Genomic DNA, 18,412 nt, shown 5'->3' with positions numbered 1-18,412 from the left:
CGTGCTGGGAGCAGCCACTGGGCGGGGACTCGGCGCCTCCCCTGCGCCCTCCAGAGCCCTCCACTGCGGGACGCTGCCCGCCCTGCTCGGCCTCCTCGCGGGCAAGCGGCGCCCGCGTCCTGGTGGGCGGCAGAGGTCTCCGTGCCACCACCAGCCTGCTGCATCCTCATGCCCCGGTGCCAGGCCGCCCCAGGCCCCGCAGCGGGGAGCAGGTCACCCTGAAGTCCAGTCTGGGTTTACTGACTCACCTGTTGTCTCAGGTCTGCGTCGGGAGGTTTGGCTTGGAACTCGGGTCCCTAGCATGGGCCCGGGGGAGTGTGGGTACATGTGTGACAAACCCAAGAGAGATGAGCGGGGAGGGCCGGGCATCAGCCCCACCGCAGGCGCCTCGAGAGACAAAGCCGGGTGACGGGAGAGGGAGGAGTCTCGAGTTCTGGGGTTTTTCAAACTCCTAAGGAACGAACACAAGCAAGTATACCCAAGACATGGGATTTTAAACATCACATTTTTCTTTTGGTTCTATGGCCATGATCTAGGCTCTGGGTGCCAGGCTGGGCTACACTTGAATGCATGCTTGGTACTGGGGGCTCAGCCAGGGGTAGTCTAATCTGAGCCACAGCTGCCCTTTTTGTGCGTGTGTGGTACTAGGGATGGAAACCCAGGGCCCTTCTACCTCTGGGCTACACTCTACCTATTTTATATTTAATTTGGGGACAGGGTCTCACTAAGTTGCTGAGGCTGGCTTCAAACCTGCAGGATCCTCCTGTCTCATCCTCCCAAGTACTGGGATTACAAGTGTACACCACCATGCCCGGCCAACCACCTGCCCTTTTAAAAATTTTGTTTTGAAACGGTCTTGCTAGGTTGCTGAGTCTCACTAAATTGTGGAGGCTATCCTCAAACCTGCGACCCTCCTGGCTGTGCCATCTGGGGTAACAGGTGTGCGCCATCACACCCGGCTGGGCCACACAGCCTCTGAGGCTCCGTCTGTCCGGCTCCTCCCATCCCCACCGGGGTGCTCAGATCTGTGTCTGCGGATGAGGATGGGATGGGAGGGAAGGTGTCTTCTCAGAGGGATCAGAGGAAAGGCAGCCCAGAAAGCCCTGGGACTCCTGACGGGGAAAACCTTTGGGACAGATGAGGTAAATTAAGCCCAGAGATGCGGAGGACGGAGAGAGCTCTGGAAGTCACACCCGTACTCCAGACTGAATCCTCGGGAGGGTGGAGGGAGCCAATCACATAACCTCCTCCCGGTTGGAGGATTCTGTCAGCTGACCTCAGGAAGAAGGAAGACATGAATCTTGGGACCTTTCTGCACATCTAGGGAAGCCGTGCCCTGCTCCCTGGGCTGCTCCCCGGCCCCGGGAGCGTAAGCTCAGGACAGACCGCCAAGGCACCTGTAGCAATTCCCACCAACGCCCGTCCCTAAATACTAGTTCACAGCAGCCCGACTCCCCCACCTTCTAAGGCCGCCAGCGCAGTTGACCAGCTGGGCCACAGAACTGGGGCTGGGAGTGGCAGCAGAGGGTCCCCAGGGGCGGGAAGACCAGGGCCTCCCGGGGTGGACCTGAGCCCTCGGTGCGGCCCCCATCAACGCATTTGCTTGCAGACCCATCTTGGGACAGCAGCCACATGGCGGCCCAGGGACGCACCCGCTGAGGATGCATCTCCCACGCAGCGCGCTCCTGTGGGAGAAGCCCCAGCACAGGGCAGCGAGTCTTGTCCCTGGCTTTGTGTCTAAGACCTCCCGTCCCATGGTGCCTCCAGCCCAGGCGCTTGAGCCTCCATGAGGTGTGGAGCGCTGTGTCTGAGTCCCTGAGACACCGACCTGACCGCTGTCATTGTCAGCAAGTGCTCAGGGTCTTGGCCCAAACCTTGCTGCCACTGGACGCTGTTCGTGGGCTGGAGGAGCGCAGGGGGGCGGAGCCCACGGTCGGCACCTGCAGGGCCAGGGCTCCTCCTCCTGACAGTGCTTAGCGACTATTTACACCATGATGGATCCACAAGGCCAGGCGCCTCGGAACCTGCTCCGGCGTGTCAAGTGAGGTACAGAGTGGGCTGCTGTGCAGATGGCGCTGGGCCCCCTGGGCTTGGAGAAACCTGGTCGAGACTGGGCCTGCCCCCCGCCCCCGCTGGAAACCACGCCAAGGATAGCGGAGACTTCCTTGTAACGAGCAGCTGAGGACACCGGCAGCCATCCTTTCTAATCTATTTCTAAAGTTGCCCTTTCTATTCTATTTCTACACTTGACAAACGTTTCAAGAACCAAACTCATCAAACCTCCAAATCTGCTACAGACAACGAATGGGAATTTTTTTCAATTCAGAAAAAAAATCTTGAGATGCGTCAGAACCACAAGGATATTTTAGATCTATGGGCGGGGGCTGCAGAGATGGGGAAGGACACTTCCCACCCTCGTCTGCCGGTGAGCACGGATCCTGTCCTGCACACGCACACCGCAGTCCCTGGAGAGGAGACCCCTGGGAGCAGCTGGCTTGGCTGGCAGTGAGGTTGGGCGCTACAGGTGCGTGAGCCTTGGGAGACTGGAGCATCCGGGCCAGCTGCGGAGAATACGGAAGATGCCAAGAGCGGCCCGAGAAGCATTCAGCTTCGCAGCTTCCCTGGGCGAGCTGCGGCAACCTCGGCGGGGACACGCCGCGCCTGGAACCCACACCTCCAGGAGAGGGGGCAAAAGAAAAGGAAGAAAACCACAGTATTCAAATGTATGTCAGTCAGGTTAGACGGAGCAACCTGGACCGACCGATCTACAACTGACAGCTCGTACTGAACACACTTGGGGAAGACACATGTCGCTCAGGTACCGGCACGCGCGACGGTGCAGTGGGCAGGAGGAAGGACACCGCGAGGGGCCTCGGTCTACGCGGACAGTTTTAGGCACGTGATTTATAATACTTTGTGGACATCTAACAGGTTAATAAAATATATATTATATAAATATATCTCCTACTGTACATGCAGCCACTGTGACGCCAGGCCCCAAATTCAACCAGAGATGAGCCAGGTTGAACTGCGATGTCTGGGCTTTCCCTCCTGCGCCGAGCCTGGCATGCCCACAGGGAGCCGCAGGGGGCGGCCAGGAGGTGCTCCTGCAGAGCCCGGGCTGCGGGAAGCTGAGGAACCCGACACACACATAGCCCGTGTCTCCTAGAGTGGGCACACGCAGCAAATGAAGAGGAAAAGAAGAGCAGAGAAGGCCCCCCATCGTTTAATGCCGTCATCCGCCCACCCGCCACCGCTCCACCTCCAGTGGCCTGCAGACCCCCTGCCCGCCCCGCCCAGCCACAGGCCCCGCAGTCGCTGCCTCCTGGCAAACAGAACTTGTGGCGTGAGCGCCGCGTGACAGTCCGCACCGTGCTGGAGCATGAAGGTGCTGGCGACTCGGGGTGTAGGCCGCGCAGCCCCCCAGCCCAGGCGAGTCAGGCACGGCTGGCAGGCTGGCCGGCGCTGCCCGGCCCGTGTTGAGGGCTTCATCCTGCCGGGCCCAACCCGCTGCCCAGAGACGGCGGCCATGCCGGTGACTGCCGGGTCGGTGACTGCGCCCCGCCGTGCGTCCCTGCTCCTGCCAACGTGCCGCACCAAGGAGAGCCCTGCCGCCCGCGCCGAGCATGGGGAGATGTGTGCCATCCACAGTTCTTCACTTAAAAATCCGTCTTTTTTTTCTTTTTTGGTGTTTTTTTAAAAAAGCGTTTGAGTTGCAGGTCAGGTGAGTTGGTTCTGGAAGTCCTGGTGGTTCTGTTGTAGGCGAGCCTTGTCTACAGGCAGGTAGACCCGAGTTCCCAGCAAAGCCACGGCGGCGCCGGGGGCGCTGCGGGCGCCTGCAAGCCAGCCAGGGACACGATGCGGGGCTGGGCACGCCGTGGCGGCTCCTCTGCTGGCCCCGCGGCTCTACCTGTCCTTGAGCTCCCGAGTCACTCGCTTGGTGATGCGGCCGCACATCAGGCCGATGAGGAACAGGATGCAGATGCTCCCGCTGATCACCGACAGGATGTAGTTCTTCGAAGGGGATGTCATCACTTGCATGGCGAGGTCGGAGAAGCCATCTGCGGGGGCCACCTGCGAGGAGACGGCAGTGTGAGCCTCGGCAGAGCTGGCCCCTCCAGCCCTAGTTTATGTCTTTTCTTTGGGAAGGGAAGGTAGACAAGAAAATCAACTCAGAGCTACAACCACCCCCCTTTTTTCTGCAGTACTGGGGATTGAATCCAGGGGGATTCTACCTCTGAACTACATCCCAGCCCTATATATTTTTTTCTTTTTTTCCTCTTTCTCTCCTTCCCTCCCTCTTTCTCTCTTACCCACCCCTCCACTCTCTCTCTCTCTCTCTTTCTTTCTTTCTTTCCTTCTTTCTTTTGTACTGGGGATGAAACCCAGGGGCATTCTACCTCTGAGCTACACCCCCAACTCCCCTTTTTTATTTTTTATTTTGAAACAGGGTCTGAGTTGCAAAGGGCCCCACTAAGTAGTCGAGGCCATCTGCGAACCTCAAACCTCTTGTATCAGCCTTTTAAACGCTGGGATTACAAATGGGATTACAACACACTTGGCCTCTCAGCCCTTTATTTTATTTTAATTAATTAATTTATTTTTTGTGGTACTGGTGTTCCTGGAAACCCTTCTACCTCCGGGCTACACTCCCAGACCTGTTTTATATTTTTTATTTGGAAACAGGGTCTCTTAAGCCAGCGAGGCTGGCTTTGAACCTATGCGATCCTCCTGTCTCCGCCTCTCAAGCGCAGGGATTACAAGTGTGCGCCACCACGCCTGGCTTTTATTTTTTATTTTTATTTTTTGGTGGTACTGGGGGGTGGAACCCAGGAGCTTTTCTACCTCCGGGCTATACTCCAAGACGTATTTTATACTTTATTTGGAAACAGGGTCTCACTAAAAGGCTGAGGCTGGATTCAAAACTGTGCGATCCTCCTGTCTCAGCCTCCCAAGTGCTGGGATTACAAGTGTGCGCCACCACGCCCGGCAGCCCTTTATTTTTAAAAAATATTTTTTTAAGGTACTGGGGAATACCCGCAGCCCTATTTTTTTAAATTCTTTTTCTTTTCTTTTTGGTGGTACTAGGGTTCCTGGAAGCCCTTCTACCTCCGGGCTACACTCCCAGACCTATTTTTATACTTTTTTATTTGGAAGCAGGGTCTCTTAAGCCAGCACACGCGGCTGGCTTTGAACCTGCGCGATCCTCCTGTCTCCACCTCCCAAGTACGGGAATTATAAGCGTGCGCCACCACGCCCGGCTTATTCTTTATTTTTGAAACAGGGTCTCACTGAGTTGCAAAGGGCCTCACTAAGTAGCTGAGGCTGTCCGAGAACCGTGATCCTCCTGTCTCAGCCTCTCAAGTGCTGGGATTACAAGTGTGTGTCACCAAGGATGGTAGCATAAGTTTTTTTTGTGTGGGTCTGGGATGGAACCCAGGGGCATTTGACCTCTGAGCCACACCCCCTGCCCTATTTTTATTCTTTATTTTGAAACAGGGTCTCACTAAGTTGTGGAGGGCTTCACTAAGTAGCTGAGGCTGTCCACGAACCGCGATCCCCTGGTTTTAGCCTCCCGAATGCTGGGATTACAAACATGCGCCACTATGCCCGGCCAGCATAATTCCTTTTATTAAAATTTTTTTTTGCTGGTACTGGGCTTCCTGGAAACCCTTCTACCTCTGGGCTACACTCCCAGACCTATTTTTTATATTTTTTATTTGGAAACAGGGTCTCTTAAGCCAGCAAGGCTGGCTTCGAACCTGCGCGATCTTCCTGTCTCCGCCTTCCAAGCACAGGGATTACAAGTGTGCGCCACCACGCCCGGCCCCAGCTAATTCTTTTTTTTTTTTTTTTGCGCGGGTCTGGGGATGGAACCCAGGGGAATTTGACCTCGGAGCTACACCCCCTGCCCTATTTTTTATTCTTTATTTTGAAACCGGGTCTCACTGAGTTGCATAGGGCCTCTCTAAGTAGCCGAGGCTGTCCGCGAACTGTGATCCTCAAGGTCTCAGCCTCCCGAATGCTGGGATTACAAGTGTGCGCCACCACGCCTGGCAATATAATTCTTGATAGCCCCTTTCCTCACCATCTTAGTACCAGGTGCATGTTTCAGCTGGGTGTGGTAGTACACGCTTGAAATCCTAGTATTTGGGAGGCTGAGACTGGAGGATCTGGGTTCGCGGCCAGCCTCAGCTACTCAGTGAGACCCTTTGCAACTCAGTGAGATCCTGTTTCAAAATAAAGAATAAAAAGCCAGGCGTAGTGGCGCACGCTTGTAATACCAGCACTTGGGAGGCTGAAACAGGAGGATCGCACATGTTCGAAGCCAGCCTCAGCTACTTAGTGAGGGTCTCAGCAAATTAGTGAGACCCTGTTTCCAATAAAACATAAAAATAGGTCTGGGAGTTGGAGACAGGAGAATCTCGCTGGTTCGAAGCCAGCTGCACTGGCTTGAGACCCTGTTTCCAAATAAAAAAATATAAAAATAGGTCTGGGAGTGTAACCCAGAGGTAGAAAACCCCTGCGTTCCATATGCAGTAACACACACACACACACACACACACACACACACACACACACACACACACACACAAATAAATAAATAAATAAAAATAGGACTGGGAGTGTAGCTTGGAGGTAGAATGCTGCTGGGTTCCATCCCCAGCACTTTCACGGCAACCGCACTGCTAACACACAGAGTCCATGCTCTGCGGCCGTGACCACCTGCCGGCTGGCACTGGCTGTGTGCTGTCGCTCACTCACGGCTCACAGCAGCACCGCGGGAAGACCTTGTCACTCCCGCATGACAAGTGAAGACGCGGGTCCAGGTGGAGCAGTCACATGGCTTGAACAGGACCAGAGGGTCCCACTTTTTTTTTTTTTTGGTGGGTCTGGGGATGGAATCTAGGGGCATTCTACCTCTGAGCTACACCCCTGCCTTATTTTTTATTCTTTATTTTGAAACAGGGTCTCACTGAGTTGCAGAGGGCCTCACTAAGTAGCTGAGGCTGTCTGCGAACTGTGATCCTCCAGTCTCAGCCTCCCGAATGCTGGAATTACAAGCGTGCGCCACCACGCCCGGCTCTCACATATTTTGATTTATAGTGTTCACTATGTTTTCTGCCTTCTTAAAGACAAAGAGGAACCAGGTGTGGGTGGCACACACTTATAATCCCAGTACTTGGGAGATTGAGATAGGAAGATCATAGGTCCAAAGACAGCCTCAGCAAGTAGTGATGGCCTGTTTCAAAATAAAAATAAAAGCCGGGGTGTGGTGCCGCATGCTTGTAATCCCGCTACTTAGTGAGGCCCTCTGCAACTCAGTGAGACCCGGTTTCAAAATAAAGAATAAAAAATAGGGCAGGGGGGTGTAGCTTGGAGGTTGAATGCCCCTGGGTTCCACCCCCAGACCCACAAAAACAACAACAAACAAAGAAACAACAAACAAAATAAAAATAAAATAGGGCTGAAGGTGTAGCTCCAAAGTAGAATAATCCAGGTTCAATCCCTAGTGCCACACACAAAGACAAAGAGAAAAGAGAGACTATGTTGTATGTTATTTCTCTCATCTTTTTTTTTTTTTTGTGGTCCTGTGATTGGAACCCAGGGGCTTTTCTACCTCTGGGCTATACTCCTAGAACTATTTTATATTTTATTTGGAAACAGGGTCTCACTAAGTTGCTGAGAGTCTCACTAAGTACCTGAGGCTGGCTTCGAACCTGCAAGATCCTCCTATCTGATCCTCCTCCAGTACTGGGATTACAAGCGTGCACTACCATGCCCGGCTTATTTCTCTCATCTTGACTTTTTTTTTTTTTTTTTGCAGAACTGGGGACTTAAATAAAATAGGGCTGGGGTTGTAGCTCAGAGGTACAATGCCCCGGGTTCCATCCTCAGTACCACTGAAAACAAAAAACAAAAACAAAACCCTGAGGGAAGCCGGACATGGTGGTACATGTTTGTAATCCCAGCACTTGGGAGGCTGAGACAGGAGGATCAAATGTTCATGACCAGCCTCAGCTACTTAGTGAGGCCCTCTGCAACTTAGTGAGACCCTGTTTCAAAATAAAGAATAAAAAATTGAGCTGGAGGTGCAGCTTAGACGTAGAAAGTCACTGAGTTCCACCCCCCCCCCCAAAACATAAAACAAACAAAAACCTTGAGGGAAGCCCACATGCTGTAATCCCAGCACTTGGGCGGCTGAGACTGGAGGATCACAGGTTTGAAGCCAGTCTCAGCAACTTAGCAAGACCCTGTATCCAAATATAAAATACAACAGGACTGAGGTGTGGCCTGGAGGCAGACGGGCCCAGGGTCCACCCAGGCAGGGCAGGGCAGGCAGGAGGCGGCACTACCTTGGCGGCATAGCTCCACATCTCGATCCGGTCGTTGAGGCGCTTCTTGCACTCGGGCTGCAGCCGCACCCGCTTGTCCTCCAGGGCCTCCATGAGGCAGGACATCTCTGTGGGAGGGAAGGGAAGAGTTTGCAAGTGGCAGAACAGCGACATTTCCACAACGCTGGGGAGAAGGACACCCAGCCCCCAGAGAACTGAGATCTTTGGGCTCAACAAAGTCAAATCCATTCTAGGAAGCTGGGCCCAAGATCCAGCGCGGCGAGGGTGGGATGTGGCTTCCAGGGATGACGGCTGGCCAGCCTCTCCAGTCCTCACTTTCCCCGGCTAGGTCTTTACACCGGCGGGGTCCCAGCCCCACACAGAACCCACCCGCTGCAGCCGCTGCGCCCCATGAAGCGCAGTTTGGGAGCCGGGGGACGAGGGTCACTGCGGTGACTCATCTGCCTCCCTCCATGACACAACTGGCCATCTGCAGCAGATCCATGGAGACAGGGCCAGGTCGCTTCAAACCCGGACGATTATTCCAAACTCATCACAAACGCCTCGCTCGGGCCGGGAGCAGGCACCAGGGGGTTTTGGAGGCTGGGCCGCAGCCACATACAGAACAGCAGCAGCTGGCACGCGCGTGGCCAGAGCCAGAGCGGGCTGGGGACTTACGGCGCCCGCGGCCCGGGGTGATGGCGGCGCAGTGGTGTTTAATGTCCAGGGCGCAGGCGGTGTGAAGAACCGGGTCCACAAAGATGTCTGCCTTGCTCTCCTTCAGCATGTTCAGCACCTCCTGGAGAGGGAAGGTGGTGGGGAGAGGCTTGTTTGCCTGTCTACGGGCTGAGGAGGGAGCAGAGGCTGACGTCAGGCAGGGACCACTCTGCTGGGGCGGGTGGCGACGCGGCGGTGATGCAGAGAACGCAGACTCCTGGCATTCAACTGAATGCACTAAAACCTCTGAGGAACCAGTGCCAGCCGAGAGAAGCGGGGGCTGCACGTGCCTGGCAGAGCCCGTGGCTCCCTGCCATTCTGGAATTACCTATTGTACTGTCACTGCTACCTGCAGCACTGTGGATTGAACCTAGGGCCGAGCAACTGGGCAGGAGCTCCACTGAACTACACCCACGGCCCTTTTTATTTTATTTTTTGCGGTACTGGGGATTGAACCTAGGGCCATTCGACCTCCGAGCTACAACCCCTGTCCTATTTTTTATTCTTTTTTTTTTTGGTGGTACTGGGGTTCCTGGAAACCCTTCTACCTCCGGGCTACACTCCCAGACCTATTTTATATTTTTATTTGGAAACAGGGTCTCTTAAACCAGCGAGGCTGGCTTCGAACCTGCACGATCCTCCTGTCTCCGCCTCCCAAGCGCGGGGATTACAAGTGTGCGCCACCACGCCCAGCGGCTTGCTTTCTCTCTCTCTCTCTCTCTCCTTCCCTCTCCCTCTCTCTTTTTTTCCCTTGGTACTGGGGAGCAGCCCAGGGGCATTCTACCTCCAAGCCACACTCTCAGCCATGGTATATAAATAGATATATAAGATAGGCCTGGGAGTGTTTTAGCCTCCAGGTACTGGGATTACAGGCATACATCACCATGCCTGGCTCCTTTTCATTTTATTTTGATATAGGGTCTTGTTGAGTTTCCCAGGCTTTGATCTGGCAAGTGTCATGACTTGGCCTCCCAAATATTTGGGATCACAAGCTTGAGCCGCCATGTCCAGCGGGTATATTTATTTTTATATGATGTTTCTGAAATAAATAAGTACTAAATTTTCGGTTGCAGCCCGGCGTGGTGGTGCACGCTTTGTAATCCCAGCCTTTGGGAGGCTGAGACAGGAGGATCACGGTTCATGGACAGCCTCAGCTACTTAGTGAGGCCCTTTAAACTCAGTGTGACCCTGATTCAAAATAAAGAATAAAAAATAGGGCTGAGGGTATAGATCAGAGGAAGAAAACTCCAGGGTTCCATCCCCAGTAATGAAAAAAAAAAAAAAAAAAATCAGCCGCATTGATTTTCACGAATACGTCACACTTGCTGGTTTAGCTATATTGACATTTTGTTTGGGCACTGCGCACACAGTGCCCTTAAACGATGGTCTAGTTATATAATGAAATATACTCGTATATAGTGAGTAAATGTAAAAGGACATCTAAGTTACAGGAGGATCAGATTAAAGTCTGGTAGGAGGAAGAGCATACATTTTCAAATTTATTATTAAGGAGTCGGCTACAGCATTAACGGGAAAAGAAACAAAACAAAACTGGAAGCAAAGCTGGGCTCAGTGGTGTGCGCCCAAGTCCCAGCTACGCGACGTATGAGACCTGGACGCAAAACAATAAAAAGTATTGGAAGAAGAAAATGGCAATAGTGGCTGCGTGTGCGTGCGTGCGTGTGTGGTACTAGGGATTGAACCCAAGACTATTTTACCTCAGAACTAGCCCCTAAATGGTCTCACTAGGCTGCGGAGGACCTGAGTTTCTGAGGCTGGCCTTGATCCTGTGATTCTCCTGTCTCAAGCCTCCCGAGTGCTGGATCGCGGGGTCCCAGTGCCCCACCGGCTGGTTACCTTCTTACACGTCTCCCCTTTGATCTTGAGCAGGTTCACCTTGAGGCACTCTTCCACTTGGCCCGTCTGCTCCTGGGCTGCTGCCTCCTCAGCACACAGGCTGGCGATCTGCCCAGGAGACACCAGCAGACACTGAGCACAGAGAGGGACCGGCCCGACCACCCGGACATCACCTGTGACTGTGCTGCCGCCGCCAGAAACCTGCCCACACGTCCGCGTGACCTGCCCACACCTGCACCCAGGCTCACCCCAAACAGCTTCCTGACGAGCCCCCCCCCCCCCCCAGCTGCCTTCCATCCGCAGGGATCCACAGAGAGCTGAAGGTCAGTAAAGTAACACTGGCCACAGAGCATCTCTGCCCGACACTGGCCGCCCGCCCGGCTCCTTGAGGCATTTTCTAGAGTAAGCTTCTTTGAGACCTTATTAGCTGTTACTTCCTAACACTGACGTATGTTCAACAGGGATCTTCATAGGCCTCTCCTAGCTAGGAAATGAAAGAATTTCCAAGGATGGAAATTTCTCGAGATATGAGAGCATTATCTTTCTTATTTTTTTATAGTGATGGGGATCGAGCCCAGAGGCATTCTACCTCTAAGTCACACCCCAGCCCTATTTTATTTCTTTATTTTGAAACAGGGCCTCACTACGTTGCTGAGGCTGGCTTTGAACCTGCGATCCTCCCGTCTCAGCCTCCCAAGTACTGGGATTCCAAGCGTGGGCCGCCACGCTGGAGGAGCATTTTCCTTTCACTGGCAGTCGTAGGGGACTCTGAGTTGCCTTTGCAGAATAAGGAGAAGGGAAAAGCAAATTAAACGGCCCTGGTTTAGCAGAGAAGCGTGAAACCAGCATGGTGGAGTGACAAAATTAAGTCAGGCCGAGTTCAGACAACCTGGAACTTGGCCAGTGCAGAGCCTTAGAAATGGGCCTGCAGTAACCCTGAGTTCAGGCTAGAGAGGGCCAGGAAGGAGTCTCCCCGTCGGCGGCTCTCTGACCGGCTGTGCCCGCGCAGGGCTCGACGGCCCCCACCTCTTCCGAGCAGTGCAGCTGTAGCTGGGGGTCGAGGCGGTAATCCAGCGCTGACTCCTGGATGATGACGCGGATCTGGTCTTCACAGTCTGAAGACAGGCGCTGTGTGACAGAGAACACATCGGCCCAGCTGAAAATGCCAGCTTTTATCGGGCCCCTAAGCACCCAGCCTGGGGAAGCTGAGACAAAGGTCTTGGGAAGATAGGACTGAGCTGGGACTTGCGCAGGAAAAGTCCCGGGACAGAGGCGGCCCCATGAACACCTCCGTGGAGCCCCCGCCTACCTGGTCAGCGTATCTCAGCTTGAGGCAGGAGATGACCTGGCCCTCCAGCTCCGAATCATCCTTGGCCTTGGTCAGGATGCCGTGACAGAACTTAGGGATGTCGGCTTTACAGGCTTTCCTCAGCACGGGGTTTAGGCGGTAATCTAGAGCCAAGGGCAGTAAGGACACAATAAAATATTCCATCTGAGCTGGGTGTGGCGGTGCAGCATTCGGGAGGCTGAGACCAGAGGATTGCGGTTCACGGGCAGCCTCAGCGACTTAGTGAGGCTCTGCAACTCAGTGAGACCCTGTTTCAAAATAAAGAATAAAAAATAGGGGGTTTAGCTTGGAGGGCGAATGCCCCCGGGTTCCATCCCCAGACCTGCAAAAACAAAAACAAACAAACCCCACAAAAACAAACAAACAAAAACCCAAAACCAAAACATTCCATCTGGAAATTTTCATAAAGGGTTAGAAATCCACCCTCCAAAAGGGGCAAAGACAATGACTATATGTTGATGCGTATAAGTGACCACGACTAACACACACACCAATTTGTTCACGCATCTACTGAACTCTCACTCCACTTTTTTTTTTTTTTGGTGGTACTGCGGATGGAACCCAGGGGCCTTCTACCTCTGGGCTACACTCCCAGACCTATATTTTATATTTTATTTGGAAACAGGGTATCTTAAGCCAGCGCGGCTGGCTTCGAACCTGCGCGATCCTCCTGTCTCTGTATCCCAAGCACAGGGATTAAAAGCGTGCGCCACCACGCCCGGCCGCTCCACTTTTGTTTTTTGGTACTGGGAACTGAACCCAGGGGCAGTCTACCTCCATGCTACACTCCCAGCCCTTTTTACTTTTTGCTCTGAAACACGGTCTTGCTAGGTTTGCTGAGTCTCACTACATTGCTGAGGCAGTCCTTGAACCTGTGATCCTGTACTGGGGTAACAGGTGTGTGCCACCATGCCCAGCTCCTCTGCTGTTAATCAGCAATGCAAGTTCAAGAGCGCTTCTGCAGTCGGGCATGGTGGCGAGTCAGTAACCCCATTACCTGGGAGGCTGAGACGGGAGGATCGCATGTTCCAGGACAGCCTTAGGAACTTAGCGAGGCCCTTCACAATTTAGATTCTGTTTCAAAATAAAAAATAAGATAGGACCGAAGATGTGGCTCAGAGGTAGAATGCCCCTAGGTTCAATCTACAGTAAAACACACACACACACACACACACACACACACACACACACACACACAGCTTTTATAGGTCCCCAGGTATCCTTTCATTCTTTAGCAGTTCTGCAGTTTTGTGATTCAATATTCAAAAAACAAGCACAGACATCAGCAGCCTCACCGGTAATAGGTATTTTTGAAAGTGCCAAGAAAGAAATACCCAACACACCTTGCCGAGTAAGCTACAAGGTCTTGCAACCCAGAGCTAAGAAAGTTTCTCTACTGAAAGACATTAACCAGCTGGGCGTGGTGGCGCACGCTTGTAATCCCAGCATTTGGGAGGCTGAGATCGGAGGATCACGGTTCGCGGGCAGCCTCAGCTACTTAGGCCCTCCGCAACTTAGTGAGACCCTGTTTCAAAAATAAAGAATAAAAAACAGGGTAGGGGGTGTAGCTCGGAGGGCAAATGCCCCTGGGTACCATCTACAGATCCGCAAAAAAAAAAAAAAAAAAAAAGAAAAAGAAAAGAAAAGAAAGAAAGAAAGAAAGACAGACACTAACCATCATGTCCTGCCTCACTCAAGAAGCTTGGTTAAAGTCTTCTTCTTCCCAGGGAACTCTAGCCCTATCCTGCCGTGTGTTCTCCAGATCCGCAGCCTCCTGTCGCCCCTTTCGCACCACGCTTCCCGGATCGCCTCCCAAGGAAGAGGAAGGCCCACAGCCACGCGGGGCTCGCCCTCACCCAGGGCACACAGCACGCGCACTCAGTCTGATTATGCCACTGCACAGCGCAGGGACCCCGGCCAGTGGCTCCCGGCCCTGCAGTACCTGTGCTCTGGGTGATCTGGCGCTTGGTGATCATCTGTTTGCACTTGGGATCCATCAGTTCGCTGTTTTTATTTTGCTTCAAGCACTGCAACATGGTTTTAGAATCTGCTTCTGGACAGAACCTCTGCAGAGAAACAAAGTTTTATGAAAACAGCCATCCAAATCTGGCAATCAGTCTACCTGTGGTCCTTGCTACATCTTTCAGGGAACTCAGCGACGGGGCGGGGTGAAGGCCGCCCTCGCTACAAGGGCCTGCTCGGCCGCTCCCTTCCCTTGCTGACTCTCCACTGTTTGTCCCATTTCCCTTTCCTAGCGCTCTAGTTTCCATTTCACATGTGATGGGTTCCTACTGGAAAGGCTGTTAAGTTACACGAGATCTCATGAGCTTATGGTTTGAGCAAAAATATAATACGTGCCAGGTGCTTATGCAGACCACAAGCCATCGCGATCCAAGCCCAGTAGAAAAACCTAGGAGATACCGACCGACTGATGGAAACAGGCGTGGGGGCAAGGGCACGCTTGTTCATCCCGCAGCAGGGGCCACAGTCCTGCCAACACTGCAGGGATGGCCCCTTCATGCACAGTATTATTTAAGCTGGAGGTCAGCTTGGGATTAGTAATCAACTCTCTCGCTGTTTGCTAATCGGTGGGTCTTAAGGGTCACAGTGTCTATAAACTCTGGTCAGAGCTCTTTAACATCGAGCCTCCCTTCCCAGTTCTTGACTTCTAGTTCTCTAAAGCACGCATGACTGTCATCTACTGACATCCCCCCACCCACCCCAGTACTGGGGTTTGAACCCAGGGGCACTCTACCTCCGAGACACACCCTCTGCCCTGTTTTTGATTCTTTATTTTGATTTATTTATTTATTTTTTTTGGTGGTACTGGGGTTCCTGGAAGCCCTTCTACCTCCGGACTACACTCCCAGCACGGCTGACTTCGAACCTGCGCGATCCTCCTGTCTCCGCCTCCCAAGCGTGGGGATTACAAGCGTGCCCACCACGCCTGGCATGACACCCCTTTTTAAAAATTATTTCTTTGTGGTACTCAGGGATGAAACCTAGGGTGTTCTACCTTTGAGCTACATCCCCAACCCTATATTATTTGTTAGTTTGAAACAGGGTCTAAGTTTTAGCACAATGGCCTCAAACCTAAGCGTCGTCAGCATTACCCGAGGGCCGTGGACAGTGTGCCAGCTCGTCCCCAAGTTTCTGACTCACAGATCTGGGGTGGGGCCCGGGAGCCGACGCTGCCAGCCGCAGTGGAAGCTGCTCTGCTGCTCTCCGGGCACCGGGGGAGCACCGCCGCCTGGCGACGTCCACCAGGCTGCGACGGGAGGGGCTGCCGGCTCTCCCCTTGAGCTGTACCTGGCTCTTACCTTGATCATCTGCTTGCAGACGCGCATGAGCGTGTAGTCCAGCTCCGGGTCCATCATCTCCGTCTCCTGCAGCTTAAACACCTTCTGGTGGCAACGGGTACTCAGCTGCTTCTTGTTTTCCTTCAGACATTCAATAATCTGTGACATGAGAGTTAGGGTGAAGTCGGGGATGAAGCCGAGAGGAGAGTCCACCTAGTCTGACTAAGCCTTTGGTTCTCAGTGCGTGCTCCCACTCTTCTACCCAGGTACCTTTCATTTCTTTTTCTTTCTTTTTTTTTTTGGTACTGGGTTTGAACCCAGGGGCATTACACCACTGAGCCATACCCTCAGCCCTATTTTATTTTTATTTTGAAATGGTCTCACTAGGTTGATGAGAGTCTCAATACTTGCTGGAGGCTGTCTGTCCTCGAACCTGTGATCCTCCCGTCTCAGCCTCCCAAGTACTGGGATTACGAGCATGCACCACCACACTCAGCTCAGGTGCTTTTCATTTGTAATTCTTAGGAATCAAGACTTCCTAACAAAGGAGAATGAGACTAAGAGACTAACAACCTTAGAAACAACTGCAAACCAATGGAATAAAATTCAGGCTATCAGGAACCCATTCAGGATTTTTTTTTTTAGCTACTTAGTGAGGCCTTCTGCAACTCAGTGAGACCTTGTTTCAAAATAAAGAATAAAACATAGGGCTGGGGGTGTAGCTCAGAGGTAGAATGCCCTTGGGTTCCATCCTAATTACCACAAAAAAAGAAAAAAAAAAAAACAAACGGTTGGCGAGCCTCACTACGTGCTGAGGCTGTCCTCGAGCCTGCAATTCTTCCGTCTCAGCCTACCAAGTACTGGGGCTGCAAGCATGTGCTCCACCACGCCCAGCTTCCCGTGCACTCTCTGTGGGGTTTTCTGCCTTCGAGAGCCTTTCTCATCAAGGTTGCTCTTGGGGCACACTTCAGCTCTCTGCGTGCGCCTAGAGCAACAACCCTGAGGAGGAATTAGACATAAGCTCCGCGTGCAGCAGTGAGGACGGGCGTGAGATGCTGGGTAAGAAGCAGACCCACTCCTCAGGCCTCCGACGCAGCCACTCAGGGCAAACCCCGACTGTGACGGGGAGCACAGAGCGCAGGGAGCACAGAGCGCAGGAGCGGATCCTAAGGCGTGAGCGCCAGGCGAGGGCCACGCTCGCGAGCCCAGCACTTGGGAGGCTGAGAAGAGGATCGGAGGGTCACGGCCGGCCTCAGCTACTCAGTGAGACCGCTTCAAAATAAAGAGTAAAACACAAGGCAGGAGGTGTAGCTCGGAGGTCAAGCGTCCCTGTGCTCCATCCCCAGACCCACAAAAAACAAAACAAAACAAAACAAAAAGAAGAATATTCTGTAAAGCCGGGCGTGGTGGTGCACACTTGTAATCCCAGCATTCGAGAGGCTGAGATAGGAGGATCGCGGTTTGTGGACAGCCTCAGCTACTTAGTGAGGCCCTCCACAACTTAGTGAGACCCTGTTTCAAAAAATAAAAGAATAAAAATAGGTCTGGGGATATGGCTCAGAGGTAGAATGCCCCTGGGTTCAATCCTCAGTGCTGAAGAAAAAAAAAAAAAAAAAAAGGGCTGGGGGTGTAGCTCAGGGGTAGAATGCCCGTGGTACTGAAAACAAAACAACACAAAACCCAAACCCTCAATTGGTAGTTTCTTAGAGAGCAGAATGGGCAGGACTGAAGAGTGAGTAAGTTGGGTGATAGAAAAGAGCAATTACCTTAAATGTGGTGCACAGAGTAACGAAGACTAGAAACTGAGAAAGAAAAGCTGGGAGGCCCTGAGGACAGAATCAGATGCTACAGCTGTCTACGGAAATTACAGAAGAAAGTGGAAGGAAAGCAGCATTAGAACTATGGCCGGTCGGCCGGGCGTGGTGGGCACGCTTGTCATCCCAGCCTTCGGGAGGCTGAGACCGGAGGATCGCAGTTCACAGCCAGCCTCAGCTACTTAGCCACCCTCTGTAACTCAGTGAGACCCTGTTTCAAAATAAAGAATAATAAATGGGGCTGAGGGTGTAGCTCAGAGGTAAAATGTCCCTGGGGTTCCATTCCCACTACTGAAAAAAAAAGAAAAGAAAAGAAAGAAAGGAAGAAAGAACGAATGAACAATAACTGAGAATTTCCAGAACTAAAGAAAGACATACATTCTGAAACCAAAAGAGCCAATCAAGATACAGAAAACAAAACATTGAGCCGGGCGCGGTGGCGCACGCTTGTGGTCCCAGCATCGGGAGGCTGAGACCCAAGGATCGGGTTGGGCCCTCCCCAACTTAGTGAGACCCTATTTCAAAGTAGGGAATGGAAAATGGGGCAAGGGTGTGGGTTGGAGGGGAAAAAAAAGAAAAAAAAAAAAAGAAAACAAAACATTGTACTTGATTACATCACACTGAAACTATAGATCATTAAATATAAACATAAGGCTGAGGCAGGAGGATTCAACGTTCAAAGCCAGCCTGAGCAATTTAGTTAGATTCTGTATCAGTATTTTAAAATAAGGTTTCAATCCTTGATACTGTTAGGAAAAAAAAAGAGTTAAACTACAAAGAAATGAAAATCAGATTGACTCCTACTTTGTATGGGCAATGGAGGACTTATCTCAGAGACTAAAGCACCACGGCAGTGCCCTTAACCAGCTGAGAACATTTCTTTTTGGTACTGGGTTGCACCCAAGGGCATTCTATCTCCAAGATACATCCCAGCATTTTAAAATTTTGAAACAGGAAGCCGGGCGTAGTGGTGCACGCTTGTAATCCCCGCGCTTGGGAGGCGGACAGGAGGATCGCGCAGGTTCGAAGCCAGCCTCCACT

The 18,412-nt window shown here is 52.4% G+C and overlaps 1 protein-coding gene across 3 annotated transcripts in view; it reads right to left on the bottom strand.

Moving 5' to 3' along the window:
- Positions 1–3,906: 3,906 nt before the first annotated feature.
- The window catches only part of GLG1 (golgi glycoprotein 1), a gene marked incomplete at both ends in the record, with an annotated part of 128,414 nt that continues 113,908 nt past the window's right edge, over positions 3,907–18,412 (bottom strand). For 2 of the 3 annotated variants that reach the window (XM_080703378.1, XM_080703379.1), the window contains 8 exons: positions 3,907–4,074; positions 8,358–8,464; positions 9,015–9,135; positions 10,911–11,018; positions 11,937–12,038; positions 12,220–12,362; positions 14,201–14,324; positions 15,579–15,716. In XM_080703378.1, the coding sequence (XP_080559504.1) occupies positions 3,907–4,074; positions 8,358–8,464; positions 9,015–9,135; positions 10,911–11,018; positions 11,937–12,038; positions 12,220–12,362; positions 14,201–14,324; positions 15,579–15,716 (1,011 nt within the window). Of the gene's footprint in view, positions 4,075–8,357; positions 8,465–9,014; positions 9,176–10,899; positions 11,019–11,936; positions 12,039–12,219; positions 12,363–14,200; positions 14,325–15,578; positions 15,717–18,412 lie in introns of all 3 variants that reach the window. The other variant, XM_080703377.1, reaches the window with a different exon arrangement.

The sequence above is a fragment of the Muscardinus avellanarius genome (assembly GCF_963383645.1).
Source record: "Muscardinus avellanarius genome assembly, chromosome: 10".
NCBI lineage: Eukaryota > Metazoa > Chordata > Mammalia > Rodentia > Gliridae > Muscardinus > Muscardinus avellanarius.
Note: the sequence above shows the minus strand (reverse complement) of the source record. Positions and strands in the feature narration are given on the sequence as shown.